The 19,027-nt window shown below is 39.9% G+C and overlaps 1 protein-coding gene across 1 annotated transcript in view; it reads right to left on the bottom strand.

Annotated features, from left to right (window-relative positions):
• Window positions 1-19,027, bottom strand: part of PKHD1 (PKHD1 ciliary IPT domain containing fibrocystin/polyductin) — a 321,184-nt gene that overhangs the window by 117,774 nt on the left and 184,383 nt on the right. The window contains exons 42-45 of the mRNA XM_081828411.1: window positions 16,975-17,031; window positions 16,479-16,609; window positions 6,331-6,443; window positions 4,479-4,584 (exon numbers count right to left, since the gene is read on the bottom strand). Coding sequence (XP_081684537.1) covers window positions 4,479-4,584; window positions 6,331-6,443; window positions 16,479-16,609; window positions 16,975-17,031 — 407 coding nt within the window. The remainder of the gene's footprint in view (window positions 1-4,478; window positions 4,585-6,330; window positions 6,444-16,478; window positions 16,610-16,974; window positions 17,032-19,027) is intronic.

The raw sequence follows: 19,027 nt of genomic DNA on the forward strand, positions 1-19,027 counted from the left end.
AAATTAATAGAGAAAAACAGAGCATCCAGGAACTCCAGTGCTTACTATTTTCCTCAGTATAGTATATCTTAACTAATATTATCAGAAAATTGTAAATATGAAATAAGTAATTCAGCATGACTACAGACTCAAAATATGTTATATGCATATATATTCATGACAACTTAGGTTAATGGGCCCAAACAGGGATCGAGTATTAGCAAAATTAGCTTGTTAGAGTTGAAAGAATCCCTCTAGTTTGGGGGACAGAGCTCTTGGTTTTGAGCTAGCACTGATATTAACTAACTACATGATCTTGGGCAACACATTTATCTTTTCCTAGACTTCAGTTCAACCATCTTCAAAATCAGGGTGGACGTCTGGACTAGCAATTAACCTAACACAGTCGTTCCTTTATTTTTTAAATAGGGTCATATTTACATTCATATCTTCAAGTAGAATTTTCCCACTGATTAAGTCCAAGGTAGCCTTGACCGATACTGATTGATTGATTGATTGATTGACTTTTGGTAGCCTTAATTTATCACAGTATCATGCTTCTACAGGTCAATCAGTCTTTGTGTTTGAATTTTCAAAAATTGAATATCTTGCATATCCCATTATGTATGTGCCAACAGCTTTTTATAAAATGATACATCTTTGAGGACACAAAGGCTTATTTAAACAAAATAGATATGATCTGAACTGTTAACTTGACAACAGTTGTGAACTAATTACAGGCATCAGCCCAAGTTCTGGCAAATATACTCATATTTAAAAACAAAGAACACCCAGCATTAGCTAGAGAAGCTGGTGATTTTAAAAGAAAACCAGCACATAAGAGCAAAAATCACCTATTTGTGGTGTGAATACTTTCATAATGTGCTCTCCTCTCTCTCTCTCTCTCTCTTCTAAAAGAATCACTTTGCATTTATGAGACATGGTGAGGAAAGAGTATTCTTCTCAACTCTTACTAACATGCATGCACAAGGACCAGATTATCTGAGTTGGAATCCAGCAATTCTTAGCTGTATGACTTTAGCAAGTAGTTTAACCTCTACCCAGAAAGTTTTCTTACCTTCAAAAACAAGTGTCATAATGGTACAGCTCCTTCAAGGTTATTAAGATGATTAAGTGAGAAAATAGCCCAAAATGTTAGCTATCAAGCTATCAATATCGTCAAAGAAATATAAATTTACGTTTACACACAATAGGAATTTTACCCAATGGAATCTTCTGATCAAGTATCTATATACATGACGCTTATGTCTAATGACCAGAATACAGTCAGATATATCTAATAATGAAAGTTTATTAAATTTAAACACAATGCATTTTTGAGGGATGCAGAAAGCATTTCTCAATGTTAAAATGTCCAGAGACATTATCGTCAACATTGATCCATCACTACCTACTCTTGTTCACTAACAATGATAAGAATAAGAGCTGTTACTATGTACCCACAAACATCCAGGCATTCTTCTGGGCACTTTGCATGCAGGCACTCACTTAACTCTCAAAACAAACTAATCCTTTAGGTATTATTATTCTTTCCATTTTACAAATGAAGTAAGAAAAATCATGGGATTTGCCCAACATCGCAAGGATAGGACTTGGTTCCCTTCACTGAACATAATGTTTCCAGGGTTCATTCATGGTGCAGCATGTTGTTTCTTTTGTATCAATATACCACACTGCATTTATCCATTTGTCCAATGGTGACTATCTGGGGTTGTTTCCACCTTTTGGCTACTATGAATAATGCTGCTATAGACATTTGAGTATAAGCTTCTCTGTGGATCTATGCTTTATTTCTCTTGGATATATACCCAGGAGTAAAGTTGATAGATCATATGGTATCTTTATGTATAACCATGTGACGAACTGCCAGACTGTTGCCTGAAGCATCTAGGCCATTTTAAATTCCCACCAACAGTGTGTGTGGGTTCTAATTTCTCCACATCTTCATCAACACTTGGTATCATTTTGATTCTAGCCTTCCTAGTGGGTGTGAAGTGGTAGCTCACTGTGGTTTTGATTTGTATTTTTCTGATAACTAATTATGTTGAACATCTTTTTATATGCTTTTGGACATTTGTGTATCTTCTTTGGAAAATTGTCTATTCAGATCCTTTGCTCATTTTTTTTGAATTGGGTTGTCTTTTTATTGTTGAGTTATAAGAGTTCTTTCTACATTCTAGATACAATTCCCTTATCAGATATATCATTTGCAAATATTACATCTCATAAAGGTTGTATTTTCACTTTCCTGATGAGGCCCTTTGAAATACTGAAATTGTCAATTATGATAAAGTCCAATCTATCCATGTTTCTTTTGTTGCTTATACTTTTGGTGTCATACCTAAGAATCTTTAACTAAATCCAAGGTCATGAAGATTTACCCCTTTGTTTTCTTTAAGAGTTTTATAGTTTTTGGTCTAATGTTTAGGTTTTTGATCCAGTATTGAGTCAATTTTTATAAATAGTGTGAGGTAAGGATTCAACTTCATTCTTTTGTATGTGGCTATCCAGTTGTTCCAGCACCATTTAGAGAAGGCTATTATTTCCCCCACTGAATGGTCTTGGCATCCCTGTGAAAAATCAGTTGTGTGGGTTTATTTCTGGACTCTCAATTCTATCCATTGATCTATATTTCTATCCTTGTGCCCATACCACACTTCTTGATTACTATTGCCCTGTAGTAATTTTTAAAATAAAGAACTGGAGGGGCGCCTGGGTGGCTCAGTCGTTAAGCGTCTGCCTTCGGCTCAGGTCATGATCCCAGGGTCCTGGGATCAAGCCCCACACCGGGCTCCCTGCTCTGCGGGAAGCCTGCTTCTCCCTCTCCCACTCCCCCTGCTTGTGTTCCCTCTCTCGCTGTGTCTCTCTCTGTCAAATAAATAAATAAAATCTTTAAAAAAATAAAATAAAATAAAAAAGAACTGGAGGGGCGCCTGGGTGGCTCAGATGGTTAAGCGTCTGCCTTCAGCTCAGGTCATGATCCCAGGGTCTTGGGATTGAGTCCCGCATCGGGCTCCCTGCTCAGCGAGGAGCCTGCTTCTCCCTCTGCTTCTCTCTCTCTCTGTCTCTTATGAATAAATAAATAAAATCTTAAAAAAAATAAAATAAAGAAAATAAAGAACTGGAAATCTTTCTTATTCTTTTTCAGGACTGTTTTGGTGGGAATTACTTTTTAAATTCCCTGCTGTCATGTTAATTACTCTCCTTTACTCTCTTCATCAAAGTAAAGTTCCAAAAGCACTCTCATTATTTGAACTTTTTGATTAATTAGAGTATACAAGAGTTTCATCTTTAAGGATCTGTGTTTTCTTTCATGGGCTTAGCACTTCTGACTGCAGAACTTAAGAAAACTGACGTTAATGATCATCTTTTAATATGTTCATGTTATTTTGTGATTTCCTTTAGAAGAAGGCTATTCAAGAGCATGGAGGCAGAGTATAAGTCTCTGTAAGGCATGAATTGCTTCTTTGCATAAGATGACACTCAACCAATGTTTCTACTGGATTTGTCACCCCTATATTCATAATGTTTATGGGCAACAAAGTACTTTATAAAGTTAAATAAGAACAAAACACTAAGTACAATTGGGCTTCTTCCTGTTACTTACCCTAATTATATATTTTTGGGCTTTCCCTATCCACAATTTTCTTCCTCTTATTTGATACGTGAAATAACTTTCTTAATGTAACTTAATTATATGTTTTCATTCTACTTCCTGAATGCCCTGTAAACATATTTCTTCATCTATGTATCTTGGGCTCCAGATTGCTAAGTGGCAGAGACCAAGTGTATGTAATTTTCTCTGTGTAACACCAAATAGTGACCCTGGATAATTTTGTATGTTGCTGTTAACAGTGAGCACCCAAAGCTTCCTTATAAGAAATCACTGTGGTAATGAAAAGTGAATGATTGAACGTGAACTTTTTCCCTTTCTAGGAAAAGAGAAGAAAATGTGGCTCATCGATAAAGGTGAGAATGGCACCTTGTGCTGGAATTTTTGTGTTCCAATGGTGAACAGCATTTTTTTCTTAAGACTGAAGCATGCATTATTTAGGATATTAAGATCTCAAATGCACAATATTTGGAGTCTGGATTCTGCACCAGGCTGTGTTACTAACTAACTAACTAACTGCGTGAACTTTGGCAAATCCTTTTACTTTCTGACCCTTCATTTCTTATCTTTAAATAGGCATGGGAGGTGAGGAACGGATGACCCCTATGATCCCTCCTGCTTGCAAATCTCTATGATTCTGTTGTTTCCATTAGAGCTCCTGAAAAGTCACCATCGAGGAAATGAACTGACCCTGGCTTCCTGAGTAGGAATTGGCTCATTCAACAACTTTTCCACACACCTATGACGTTGTTTGCTCCTTAACACTGTGATAATGGTCCCAAACCACCCCCATTTAAACAGAGAAACATAATAAACTACCATAAGAAAACAAATGACAATTTAATGAAAAACTAACACAGCTTACCTGGGCACCACCTGCACTTCCCCAAACTGTGAAGTTTTGGAACAGGGTGGGGCCCCTGCCATTATCCCAAGGTGGCCGAAACTGAGGGTATATAAAGAGACCAGACCTTGAATGCAAAACAAAGAGTGAAAATCAGCCACTTTCTACGTTTCAAATGTCCCAATTTTTCTCACTGGGAAATATAAAATGACGGTAACGAATAAGGAAAGTGGAGATGAAGCCTGTGAGCCTTCTCCCTGCCTAGCATTGCCCATTCCTTAGCCTTCCCTCCCTGTTACCTTCCATGACCTGCTCCTGAATCTCAGCAGATGCAGATTGCCATGATCCCAATCTCTTCTCCCAGCCTCTCTCTAGGTTCACCCCTTCCTAGGAGTCTGGACACCTATGCCTAGCCCATTAGAACATGCTAGGAAAGTGGACACGAGCCCCTTTACTCCGTCCAACTTTTGTTCTTCTCCTTGAAATGCCCCACCTTCACAGGATTCCGGGTACCTTCTTTGCTCACACTACCGGGCTGCTGAGAGCTCCTTGGTAAAACTTCATAATCTTAATGATAAATTCATGGCACATGTGCTAATCCTAGCCTCAACTGGCACTTCAACAGGACACAGCATTCTTTTTTTTTTTTTTTAACATATAATGTATTATTTGCTTCAGAGGTACAGGTCCGTGATTCATCAGTCTTGCACAATTCACAGCACTCACCATAGCACATACCCTCCCCAATGTCTATCACCCAGCCACCCCATCCCTCCCACCCCCCACCACTCCAGCAACCCTCAGTTTGTTTCCTGAGATTAAGAATTCTTCATATCAGTGAGGTCATATGATACATGTCTTTCTCTGATTGACTTATTTCGCTCAGCGTAACACCCTCCAGTTCCATCCATGTTATTGCAAATGGCAAGATCTCATTCCTTTTGATGGCTGCATAATATTCCATTGTATATCTATACCACATCTTCTTTATCCATTCATCTGTCGATGGACATCTTGGCTCTTTCCATAGTTTGGCTATTGTGGACATTGCTGCTATAAACATCGGGGTGCACGTACCCCTTCGGATCCCTACATTTGTATCTTTGGGGTAAATACCCAGTAGCGCAATTGCTGGATCGTATACAGCAATCATTCTCTCTGCTCCATCAGAGCAGTATCACTACACTATTACTAACGTAATTATGTGTAGCTCTCAATTATTGAGTTCCTACTATATTCCAGGTGTTCTCTTGGGTGCATTATATGAGTCATATCTAATTATCACATCAAACTTTCAGTGTAGATCTGAAATTTTACAAATGAGAGATCTGACTCTTTAAAAAAAAAAAACCAATTTTCTAGTAGAGTCAAGATTTGAATCAGGGCCTGACTGACTCTGAAGTCCACAGTTTACCCCATGTTCCCACCATGCTTCTCAGCAATTGCTCTTAGCAGATGACCTTACCTCCACATACCAAAAAGACTTTGAACAAGTCCCCTCTCCTCTTACAGAGTACCTGTCCCTGGCAAAGAGCCTTTTCCCAAAGGCTCCTCACCCCACTCAGCTCCTCAGCCCAGGCACTATTGCCTCCTGGTTGCTCCCAGGCCCTTGGACCTTTAATAGCTCTCTCTATTGAATTCTCCTCTGGATGTAAAAGATGCACTCTGTCCTGCTGAACTCTCAAGTGTTTTCCCTGTCCCTTTCCTTCCCTTCAACACCAAACTTTTATGATCCAAAATGGTTACACAGGTGCATCATCAAATCTCACATGGAGGCCCCAGATTATACCCTCTCTGAGAGTGTTGTACCAAAAAAAAAAAGTTAAATCATAAGTCTTACATCCAAAAGGTAGATGAATTTCCCCAAAGTTACCTTGTACAAGAATGTGCAATATTCTGAGTGAAGGAGAGAAGTGGAGCTTGTGATGTTTGGCTGGTCACAAGATGAAAAAAGTAGCCCAAACCAGCAACATACACCCTGTTTCCCTAGAGAAATTAAGGATAGTTAAATAATAGTTATTCCAGATACAATAAGGTTGTCAGAAAGAAAGACTCTCCTATGTGCTCATTCTGCTTTTTTATTTACTTCCTGTCAAAGTATATTGATACTTTCATGGACTCATTTACTCTTCACACATCCCACTCCTGCACCCCTCACCCCAGGAATCAGATATACTCATTTTTCTTCCTCAGTGCAGCTCAGCTAGGCTGTAATTCGCCCACCTTAGTAAGTGATATCTCACATTAAAGCATTCTTTTTTTTAAAGATTTCATTTATTTATTTATTTATTTATTTATTTATTTATTTATTTGACACACAGAGAGGGAGACAGAGAGAACACAAGCAGACAGAGCAGCAGGTAGAGGGAGAGGGAGAAACAGGAACCCTGCTGAGCAGAGAGCCCGACATGGGACTCGATCCTAGGACCTTGGGATCGTAACTTGAGCTGAAGGCAGACACTTAACTGCTGAGCCACCCAGGCGCCCATCATGTTAAAGCATTCTCATAAGCTTCCATAGTGAGAAGTTTTCTTCGTCATCAATCCATACCCTCCTCTTTGGTGTATGCAACAGTATTGGGGGCAAAGGCATACCTTAAAGCCAAGTCTACACAAAGTGTCCTCACCAGTCCTTCAAACAAATCAATGATTTGACTATGGGCTGAAGACCAATGATTGTACTAGCTATGCCTTAGTTCTGAGACACGGTGACTGAGCTCGAACACAACTTGAATCTCCTCAATGTACTCTTATCCTGATTAGATCATTTTAATCACCTTAATATTTCTTTATAGGATTTCCTATCTAAATAATTTGATGTCTTTTATACACTGATATAAAATCTAAATTCTCCATTGGACCACATGAGTTTGGGGCTTTAATTCCGATCAAACTGGACACAGTGGATTCTCTTTACAAACTCAGTAAAATAACTACAATAGAATCATCATTGTGTAATATACTTTAAGACAGCGTAGAAAATTAATTCCCTACAGAGTCTATTATTGTATACAGAGGTATTTTGCTTGGCCTACCCAATGTTTACAAAAATTGTTACTTTGTTTCTAATATTTTAAAATTGGGACACTTGATAAAAAATTTAGACTCTCGGTTTTTTAACACTAAGCCCAAATTCCTGTGGGGTAGTCATGGACCAGCTGGAGCTAAGAAGCGCCTACCTTCTTGGATTATGGTTATTCTGGCATAGTCCCCACCCTTCCTCTTTCACTTATTTATGATACCAGCCTAAGCGCCCATGGGTATTTGAATTTGCAACCTCTAACTCCAGGCAGTAAGGTAAATGGTATGTTGGCTGTTCTATGTTCCAGGAGGAGGAATGAAGGGCCAAGAGACCAAGCTGCTGGATGACTTCCTAGGCAATTATGTGCATCTTTTCTCTCTCAGCCTCAGAGGCTGGTCTGAGGCCAAGATGTCCATGTCTATCTAGAGAATAGAAGTCAAGAAACAGGCTGCTCACCCAGCCTCAGGCCCAAGCTTTGTGCTCCAGGGACAAAGGGAACTCCAGAGGCTTCCACATAGTTCATCCCTGATCAGTTAGGGGGTTGACATGGCCTGGCTGGTGTGACAATAAGAAAACTGCCATGTCCCCTCTGTGAGCAGCTTATCTCCTGGGAGCACATGCTATGGGACTAGGACAGCTCATCCTGAACATTAGCATCAACTCACAGAAGAAGACAATTGAAAGCAGAAGGGACTACGATGCTGTGCAACCCAACAAGGCATTAAATGTCTTTTTATAAAACAATACCTCAGTGCCATAGTTGCCTCTCTACAGGGCTTGGTGGGACTGTGCTGGGATTGTCTTGCTAGAACAGTTTCTTAAACTTTAGTGTGCATGCAGGATAGAGCTGTAAGATTTAGCAAACAAAAACACAGAAGCCAAGTCAGATTTAAATTTCAGATTTGAAAAAAAAAAAAAACTTTTGTCCAGTATAAGCATATCTCAAATATTGTATAGGATATACTTATACTAAAAATTTATTAGCTACATCTGAAATTTAAATTTAGCCTAATTAATTAATCAATTAATTAAATTTAGCCATATATGTTGTATTTTGTCTGGAAACTCCAACCTGAGGTATATAAAATACAGATTTCTAGGCCCCTACCACTAGATATTCTGACTTAGCAGGTGCTAAAGGTGATGGTGAAGGATTGAAAGACAGTATTGTGCACTCTTGAGCACCACAGGTGACACTAGGTGATCTTTTGACCCCATTTTGAGAACTACTTCTCTGGAGGTGACTGAGACACTAACACTGTACTGTCTAGTTACTGAGGGCTCCAAGAGAGCTTCAAAAAGGAGAGAGACACTGAAAAGAATTTACTTCCTGGCGATTTTGCCATGAGCTGCTTGGGAGCCCCCTGCACATGGAAGCCACCATAGAAAACTGGAAGAGGGTAGAGACCTAGAAAAGCAGGGTGGGAATCTATTCCCAGATCCCCAGAGAAAATGTTGTCCAACTCAGTTCAAATTACATTTATGTTAAATTTTTCTTTTCCTTAGAAATATTTATCTTGTTCTTGACTTAGAACCAAGTGTGATAATAATACTCAGAGTAAAGATTTCTAGAGAAGCTGCTATTGTCCAGTTACCAGATTTTAGTCTCATTTACTTTCACAACAATTCTGAGTTATATATTATTATCACAATTTCACAGACAAAGAAACTGAATCTTGAAGATGTTGAGTAACTTCCTCAAAGTCACAGAGCTAATAACTCAGAGCCAATTCCATTCGTGTCCAAACCTAGAAGTGTCAGAGATTGTAGGCTAAAGTAAAGAAATGAAGGCAAGACCCAGAACCAGGATGCCAAAGAATAGGGCACAAGTGAAGAAATGTAAATAGTAGGGTGCAATACAAAGTCATGTCACCAGGCCAAGGGCAAAGTGGAGAGTTTGTCATGGCCTTCCCAATAGTGGATAAAATATATTGAGCAACATTCTTTGCAGAAGGCTATGTATCATGGACATTCAATCAAGAGAAATCCCAGAGAGAAATTAACTGTCCAAGTAAACCAGCTCTTTGAGGTACGCATTTGTAGTCACCAGAAAAAAAGTAAGTGAACCCTTCAGACACCAGGTAACGTGGTGTACAAGACTGGAGTAGTGTTTGATATTGCTACATGAATATAGGTTTCCTCAAAATTGGAGATCATTTTTCAGGTCAGATTTAACTAAAGAGCTGTTCTGTTCACACCCAAATTCCTTTCCATTCCCACCAAAGGGAAAAATGGCATGTTCAGTTCAGAGGGCACAGAGAGACACATGGGTGAGGAATTGAGCCAATTCCCACTAGTCGGGAGGAAAAGACATGTAATTTTGAAGAGTATGTTTAAGAAGGTCTGAAACCCCAGCATCAAGGGATCGAGCATTAACAAGGCATAGACACAAAGTTAATGAGGACTGGCTACTGACAGGCTTTTTGAACAACAGAAGAAAAGATTGAGACTGCCTGCAATGTCTATTGAATGCTAATACAGAGTGAGGAATATGGATGTTAGGACAGGACACCAAAAAGGGTTAGAACTGAAGGAGAAAGTTCTGGCTACTCAGGGCAAAGCTCTCTCATATACTTTCACATGGCTCAATGAGTTTTACTCCCTTCTGAGTGAGGGAGGACTGACGGTAGAGACTCCAAACACTTAATAGCTGTTCTCTATTTATCCTTAAGTTGAGTAAAATCATTTCAGCCCATAGCTTCAGTCATTCTAGACTAATACTTTCTTGACTTTAATTCCTAAATGAAAGGATTTTAAGTACTATTAAAGGTAGCTCTCTGAACCTGAGTAGACCACCGGCCGTCATTAGATAGCAGTGCTCCCCACAGAAGGGGATTTTAAAGAGACTTGTCCTGGGGCACCTGGGTAGGTCAGTCAGTTAAGCATCTGCCTTCAGCTCAGATCATGATCCCAGGGTCCTGGGATCGAGTCCCACATGGGGCTCCCCGCTTGCCACTCCCCCTGCTTGTGCTCTCTCCCTCTCTCTCTCTGTCAAATAAATGAATAAAATCTTTAAAAAAATAGACTTGTCCTCTCTGGGTGTGCTACATGTTCCACTAGGAACACATATGTACGTGCATGTGCGTGCGCGCACACACACACAACCAAGCAAAGTCAGTATGGAGGAAAAACTGAAACAGGTTGTTTTAAAACCAGCGATATGCAACTTCTGCCTCATGTGAGAAGAGAATCGAATGCCCCAGTGCCCTGGTCCCTGGAGGTCTCCCGCCTCTGGGGAAGCATCAGGAAGGGCCAGAGTTAACCGAGACTGGAAGCCTGGCCAGCAGGTAGCAGCAAGGACCTGATCGGGGAATAATCAAGATACTGTTTCCTTAACTTTTAGCTTATTATCCACTGTGTGCCAGAAGGATCTCTCATCCTGGGTATTTGTAATTAGCCCACCATTCCTCATTTTTTAATCCATTCCAGAACATTTTCTTTCTTTCCTTTTCTCCTTACTTCATTATTTTGGATTCCAAGCATTTCTCCAATTTCCTGAGGCCATTTAAAATTCTAATCACATGTCTCACCTACCACACGGCACTCGGCACAAGTGACTTTTGGACATCATGTAATATGAATTGAATTACTATTAAAGATGCTTACAGGACTTCAGGAAACCTGGGCTATCACTAAGACTCCAATCATCTTGAGGTGGCATGGTCTAGAGCTGGAGCTGTCTATCAGAGATGATTTTTTTTTCCGGAGAGCATCTGGAAAGCTCTAGAGAAATTCCCAGTTATCACAGCTGAAGGGGAGGGATGCTCCTGACCTCAAGTTGGTAGAGATCAGGAATGCTGCTCTACACAAGATAGCTTCTCACAGCAAAGAATTAGCACCTAAAATACTAATACTACCATGATTGAGAACCTCCGATCTAGACTGATGTTATGTGTTGTTGAAAGAAGCCAAGCCTGCTTTCCAGCAGCCCATCTCCAAATTTTGACAGAAAGACCACCTAAATATAAAAACATGGTTAATCACAGTAAGAATACTTTGACAGTCTTCACTAGGAAGGTATTTATATCGTTTAAAACATTTAAATCTGATATCAGGCATTCCCTCCCCAAAAGAACACTTACTAGCATCAAATCAGTTATCTCAATTTTTTCCTCATACTAGAAAACAGGAAATGCACTCATGATTCTCAGCTTTAGGAAGAATCACTGTTGCTAGGTTGGCAAATACAAGTGCCCAATATGTCTCTTCAGCCCTCACAGAAACAAAAGGAAGTAACATGGCTATTGATTTTGTTATGATTAAACAACTGGAACCTTGCGCGGGGAAGTCCATGTGAAGTTCCACCTTCCACATAGCCTCCATGGAGTAGCTATGTCTCTAGCACGCATCTGGGCCATGGGAAAAGCCAGGAGTATAAAAGCACTGAGAGTTAGGGAATGGGGGTTTCTTAAACCCCTACCTTTTCTGCAAGTATATAAACAATGAGAAAGGTACATCTCACTGGGATATATACCTCTATATCATTACCAATGAAATGCTCCATCATTACCAAGACTCTACCAGGAGGGAAAAGATTGAAATATTTCAAGAATATACTCCATGAACTACATCCGTATTCATCACCTTGGCCAGACAGGTGCTCAGAGAGCACATATTCTGAGCAAATGAATAGACTTGTGGAATCATCTGCCCTAGTGTTATTAGCATTTATGGAACATCTGGGTGAACATACATAAATATAAATGCTTTCCAAGTGCATTTATAGCTGGGCAGGATATTGTAACTTTGGTCTTCTGTTGCTAGTAAGGTTCACTTTTCTTAGAAAAGAAGCACTTGAACAGTCAGATCACATTACTTCCCAGCCCTTTTTACTCTCCATTCCAATTGGGTATGCTACAAATGATTCATGAGGAAAAACCACATATTTATGCAGGCAGCCGGCGGCTTGTGGGGAAGGGTTTAAGGCAAGCAGGGAATTTTGTGTGGAAATCAATTCTTTGTGGAAGTCAATGTATTATGGACATTCAAGCAAGAGAAATTCCAGAGAGAAATTAACTGCCCAAGTAAGCCAGCTCCTTGAGGTGTGCATCTATAATCACTAGGGGAAAAAAAGTGAGTTAACCCTTCAGGCAGCTCTTAAATATACATTAGCTATTGAGTGGGGAGAGCTAGAGAACTGAAATTGGCCTTTAAACACAGAATTCCTTACAAAATTGATTCACAAACCAGAACAAATTCCCCTCAAATTAAATGGATGTTTCCAAAGGGCTTGTCTCCAGGGTTTTTCCACGGACTATCCTAAACAGGAGTCTGGTCATGGGAAATTTCCAGTGCCTACATAAACATGGGATACTCTAGAGCTCTGGAAGTGAAGAGTCCCTTGCTGTTTGAGGGCAAAGACTTTCCAGCCTGAGGTTGACATAGGTTATGTCTACTGAAAAGATGGAGCCATGGAGTCTCTCGACAGCACGAAATCTCCATAAAGAGAGTCACAGACTCAGATGCTGGAGAGTCGAGGGAAAACAGCCTGGAAATGGAATGCTCTAAACGCCGCAGGTGAGGCCCAGAAGAACCACCACCAATCTGTTTTTCAACAGCACGGCAAAGGCCTACCTAAGGAGTATTCGGAGGAACACCATGAGTTCCTCAGACACTCAAACAGGAATAGCATTCTTGAATATCCTATCCCTAGCAAGAAGACACAAAGCACAGGTTTTGCCTCTCAGAGAAACCGTCCCTGGCTTGGCTCAGCTGCAGCCTGGGCCGGGAGGCAGACAGACCACTTATGCTTATGAAAGCTACAAAGGAATATCACACTTGAAATCCCCTTCTACAGTGCAGGGTTGAAGATGAGTGAACTGTCGAGGCAGCTGACGAGAAGCCAGGGTGAATTCCACACGGTGGCAGAGCATTTGGTCCTAGGCTCTGGGCCAGGACAGCTGGGAATACCATGTCACTATAAATCACTGCAGACACTTAGGGATCAACTCCTTCTTCCCTGCCTGCCTGCCAAGCTAGAGACTGCATACTAGCGGAAGCGTTTAGGCTCTCAGAAGCGGCTGCCCAGCCACTAGGATTAAGTCACCTTTTTCAGGTCCAAAGCAGGGCTTTAGTTCAGTTCATAGTTTTGTCCCAATGTCAACGTCCTGGTTTTGATATTGCTATGGTGATGGTTGATATGGCAATGGTTATGGTGATGGTATCACTGGGAGGCACTGAGGGAAGGGCCCATAGGGACTCTTGGTTATGCTTTTGCAACTTCTTCTAAGTCTAAAATTATTTCAAAATTAAAAACTTAAGAAAACAAAAATGAAAAATCCCAATAAATCACACAAATGGAGTGACTTTTAAAAAATATTTTGCCAGACTGCAAGAAAACTTCAGAACAAGGCAGGAGCAAAGGATACAAAAACCGAGCACACCCAAGACTTGACTGCCTTCCATTTAGGTGTAGTCGGACTCTGAACCACTCACATAGCAGGACATAGAAGCCACCCCCCAAACAGTTCCTCGGAATGCAGGAACGTCTCTCTCCTGCATACCAGAAATACCCTGGAAGAGGGCAGGTTTTTCTACCACATCCCCTCCTGTTCCACAAATCACACACACGTATCATTGTTATCATAGCTTCCTTATCATCCTTTTGGAACTAAGGCATATTTCTAAAATATATTTTTCAAAGTACTCTGTGTATTGCCCACATAGGATACATTTAATAAACTTGAACTTAGTGTTTGCTCAATAACTGAAATGACCTTCATTGTCCCTCAGGGTCAACAGAAGTTCATAAATTTTAGGTTTTGTCATATACACCAGTTATCACCTATGTCTTTAGTAGTGATACATTCTAAACAAAAGGATACAAAAGAGACAGCATAGCAGAACAACAGTGACATGCAGCTAAAAAAACTAGAGTGCATTGTGCAATATTTAACCCTGAGAGTTAAGTCCCCTGGGATTTAATTGCTGCCTCAGATAAACATCTTATTTTTCAGTCATCAAAATGATTGTAGGATCTTGGAATCTATTCTTTACTTTTCTCTTTCCTCCCTCCATTCTTTGATTATGGAATCATACTTTCATTCATTCATTCATTCATTCATTCTATTCAATTAATTCTTACTGAGCAACTACTATGTTTCAGATACTGTGCTAGGGTCTAAAAGCCTAATAAGCTAATGAAAAGACAACTACAGAATTTTAAGATCATTGAAGATGAAAATGTCAGGAATACACCTAATGAATATGTTGAAGGAATCGGTACTACCAGCTTAAACTAAAGCCTCATTCTCAAAACATATACGTTATATTTTTTTTCACTTTTGTAAAGTGGATATAAGAGGAAAAAGTAAATGAAATTGAAATAGAAAGCATCTCATGGGAAACAAACAGCTTGCTTTAGACTCAGTTTTGTCCTTGCTGACTTGGTACTATTCACAGGTCAGTGTGCAAAAGCTCAGGTGACCTGTCAGCTTTTTAGATGGCCCCCTGGTCCTCTGCACCCATAGTCAACTCAATTACGCCAGTAGACAAGAGGCCAGGACCTGTGGCCAAACTACAGTGGGCTACCCAGTGAAGCAAAGTCAGATGGACAGTAACCCTGGCATTCAATGCAGGATTTAGATACATTCCAGCCTCAGGCAGGAAGATGAACTGGACAAGGCTGAGGACTTACTTTCCTCTGGATAGTTCAGTGTAGTCAAGTTACGCTGTCTGAGAAAGCATACAAAAACAGAGTTCTTTAGTCCCCAGAGCTGTGGGCATAACTGTGGAACAAGCCCCATCGTCACCAACACATTAAATGCCGCTCTTGCTGTTCTGGGTCTGGAGTTTGGTTTCCTTCAGTCTAAAGCAGTTCAGCTTCCTTTCCTCACTGGCATCTTAGCTGCCCCTATTAGGCACCTAAAATGGTGTGTAAGTGCTGTGCTTGGAATAACCGTAATTAAGAGTCTGGAGGAAGGTTGAGGAGATAACCGTGACTTTTATTAGGGGTTCCTCAGCTGAAGGTAATTAAAAACAGATGATCAGAGAGAGAGACGTTCATTCCCTCAGTTCCTCAGAAATCTGGCATAATTGCCATGATACAAGAAATGTTCAGACTAGTGTCCCGGAAGACTGAGGCCCTTAACCCTTTGGTAGATGATCCATAGGATAGACTCATTAAAAGCAGAAACTAAATGGCCTTCCCACTATTCTGATGTAACTCTTCAATCACAGACCTATGGGTAAACTGTACGCTAAAAAATTAACTGCTTAAGGTGTTCAGAGAGAAATTTACCAAGGAAAAGTAATGTTAAGTTGTACTAAATAATGTGATGAAAAAGGCCATCAGAATGTGCTTTATTTGTCCTGGAATCTGACATGATCTCATATACGTCATGACTTTGCTGACCCCTAGTTCTTTTTTTTTTCTTTTTAAGATTTTATTTATCTATTTCAGAGAGAGAGAGAGAGAGAGAGAGAGCACGCACAAGCATGAGAAGGGGGAGAGGGAGAGGGAGAAGCAGGCTCCCCACTGAGCAGGGAGCCCAACGTGGGGCTCGGTCCCAGGACCCTGCAATCATGACCTGAGCCAAAGGCAGATGCTTAACCAACTGAGCCACCCAGATGCCCTGACCCCTAGTTCTGAATACTCTTAAAGGGCAACAATATGACCATACTTATAGAGTAAGATAATGAAGACTTAATAAGTAATTATTATTGGAATTGAGACAAAAATCAGCAACCACAGCAGACAGCTCAGGAAGATGTTATAGTTTGCGTTAATCTCAAGGACCAGAAAATAATCAATATCTACTTTGTTTTGCTACAGGTAGCTAGATATTGCTTCAAAGAGTATTCATAGGAATTTCTGAGAGAATGATTACGTTTATTCTAAAGCACTTGTTTAGCATAAAATCATAAAGTTGTTTTTCAATACCAGTGTGCCACAAGTAAACATTTTATACCATCCCACAGCTGCTGCCCCTCCAAATAACTTTTGGAGTGAATTTGATGGCCTCTCAGCTCTGACCTTCTTAGTGGAGCTACAGGTCTTACCTCTACAACGTTGGTGGGATTGCGGATATAGATACCAGATGGTGTCAACATTTCAGGACTGGAGAGTGCCTCGGTGCCAGAAACACTGATGATCACATTGTTTCTTATTATATTTCCCTGTTCTGACCAGTCTAATTTAAGAAAAGATAAATCAAACCCAGAGGAGCCACAAACATAATTAAAATTTACATACCTCGACAGTCTTGCTTCTACTAGTACACATTACAGCCTACATCATGCATACATAAATATATATTATTTAGAAAACATTTCGTATGTTCCACAAATTTAAGATACCTAACATTTTGCCATCAGATCTGTCCGTAAAATACATGACAACTTAAGGGGAGTGTAACTCAATTTAAAACCAATTTCATGGAACACTACATCAAAAACTAATGATGTACAGTATGGTGATTAATCTAACATAAAATAAATAAATAAATAAATAAATAAATAAATAAATAAATAAATAAAAACCAATTTACATACTTACCCATTTTTTTTTCAGGAGTCGCTTCCCAAGAGATGTATTTTATGTCCGTGTCTGTACCTGAGAACAAAGGTCGTTACTTCATGCATTTCATGCCACCCAGGAAGATGAGAGATACGGCAACACTATTTCTTCTTCTGGGTCTGGCTTATTTTAAATTTGTTTGTGTGTTTTTAATTTATCGACCAGACAAAGAGATATAGATTATATGGGCTTTTTAGTTCTAGAGTATCCTAGTGAATCAGAAGTTCATTTTAAACAGAATAAAGAACAAAGAAACAGAGGTACTCTTTTACTTCTTAGGAAGAGTCTAAGTGACTGTCTCTATAGTCAAATGCCACATATGCATGTGTCTGCTCCAGCCCCTTCCCTAGCTGTTCAAATTGGCCACCAACTATCCGCAGTGGTCTGGAATAGAAGAGAATAAAAGAGCATGGGCCCTGCTACAGAGACCGATTAGCCATGTATGGGGCATCAGTAAAGAACAGCCCCACAGACCCTTCTCCTTATTAGGTATTTCGGTATATGAGCTTCCCATGTCCTTTCATGAACTGGGTTTACAAACCCATTTTGCATGAAATTAAGTACTTTATAATGCACTAATAAACAAATATTCTAATTTCATCACCTGCAGCATAATAGATGTCAAGAGCTTCCAATTCAAAATAAGCACTAAAGGCTAAATTCCTCCTTCAGGTTTGTTTCCTTGCCTAGTTAATGTCTATTCCATATAACTGTTTTCGGCTAAATTAATATTGTTAGGGTACCTTCCTGAATTTCTGCTCCGGGTTTTGGCAAACTTTTCCCTTACACAGACAAAAGTAAGAATAAACAAAGTCAATCTCCACCTGTTGGTTTAACTGACCTGTAACTGTTCTTTTCCAAACAAAAGATTTTCCTGCACCTGATTGCCACGATTGTCCTTAGTTCTTTGTCCTCTAGAGCTGGAGTTTGTTTTAAAGCAAGTTTATATGATCCATATTTTCTCATTGAACAGTTTCCCTCTCAGGATTAGGACCTTTATAGCTTTTTTCTCAACAGATCGTTCTTAAATGAAACACATACATGTTCCCACTGATGGTATCACAGAATTAATTTAAATATGAAACACTATTTAACAAATATAGTCTGACTTTCACTGAAAACCTCTGATTTGCTTTTGTATTGCAATATATTCAAAGACCTTTTGTTCATTAATTCATTCATTTCTTTTTTTTTTAAATTTTATTTATTTTTTAGAGAGCGAGCGAGAGAGAAACAGCATGAGAGGGGAGAGGGTCAGAGGGAGAAGCAGGCTCCCCGCTGAGCCGGGAGCCCGATGTGGGACTCGATCCCAGGACCCTGGGATCATGACCTGAGCCGAAGGCAGACGCTTAACCATCTGAGCCACCCAGGCGCCCCAATTCATTCATTTCTTTCAACAAATATACCTACAAAGGACTAGTTAATGTGCTAAATGCTAAGGAAACAATGTTCACATTAAATCTGGTGGTACAAACAGACATTAATCAGATGATCAGAAACATGATATGTAATTTTAAATCAATAAATGATGACTGGTGCCCGAGGAGCTTAAACAGAGGGACTTGATTTGGGGGTGTGGGGGAGAGAACTTTTCAGGAGGAGAGCGAGCAGTATGAGTAGAGGGAAAGAGTTTGTGCAAAAGCCTTGAGGGGAAAAAAATGTGGCCTTTTGAAAGAATTAAAACAGTTCAGTGTAGCTAGAGTACAAAGGAATAGAAAAAGAGCAAGACAAGTTCACAAATGTTAATAGAGACAAAATCACTGAGGGAGACTTCTAAGCCAGGTTGAGGATTTAGGATTGTATTCTAATAGCAATAAGAAATTCTTTTTTTTTTTTTAATTTTTTTTTTATTCTTATGTTAATCCCCATACATTACATCATTAGTTTTAGATGAAGTGTTCCATGATTCATTGTTTGTGCATAACACCCAGTGCTCCATGCAGAACGTGCCCTCCTCAATACCCACCACCAGGCTAACCCATCCCCCCACCCCCCTCCCCTCTAGAACCCTGTTTGTTTTTCAGAGTCCATC

The sequence above is a fragment of the Leptonychotes weddellii genome, chromosome 8 (genome assembly GCF_054177405.1).
Source record: "Leptonychotes weddellii isolate Sample4059 chromosome 8, ASM5417740v2, whole genome shotgun sequence".
Classification (NCBI taxonomy): Eukaryota; Metazoa; Chordata; class Mammalia; order Carnivora; family Phocidae; genus Leptonychotes; species Leptonychotes weddellii.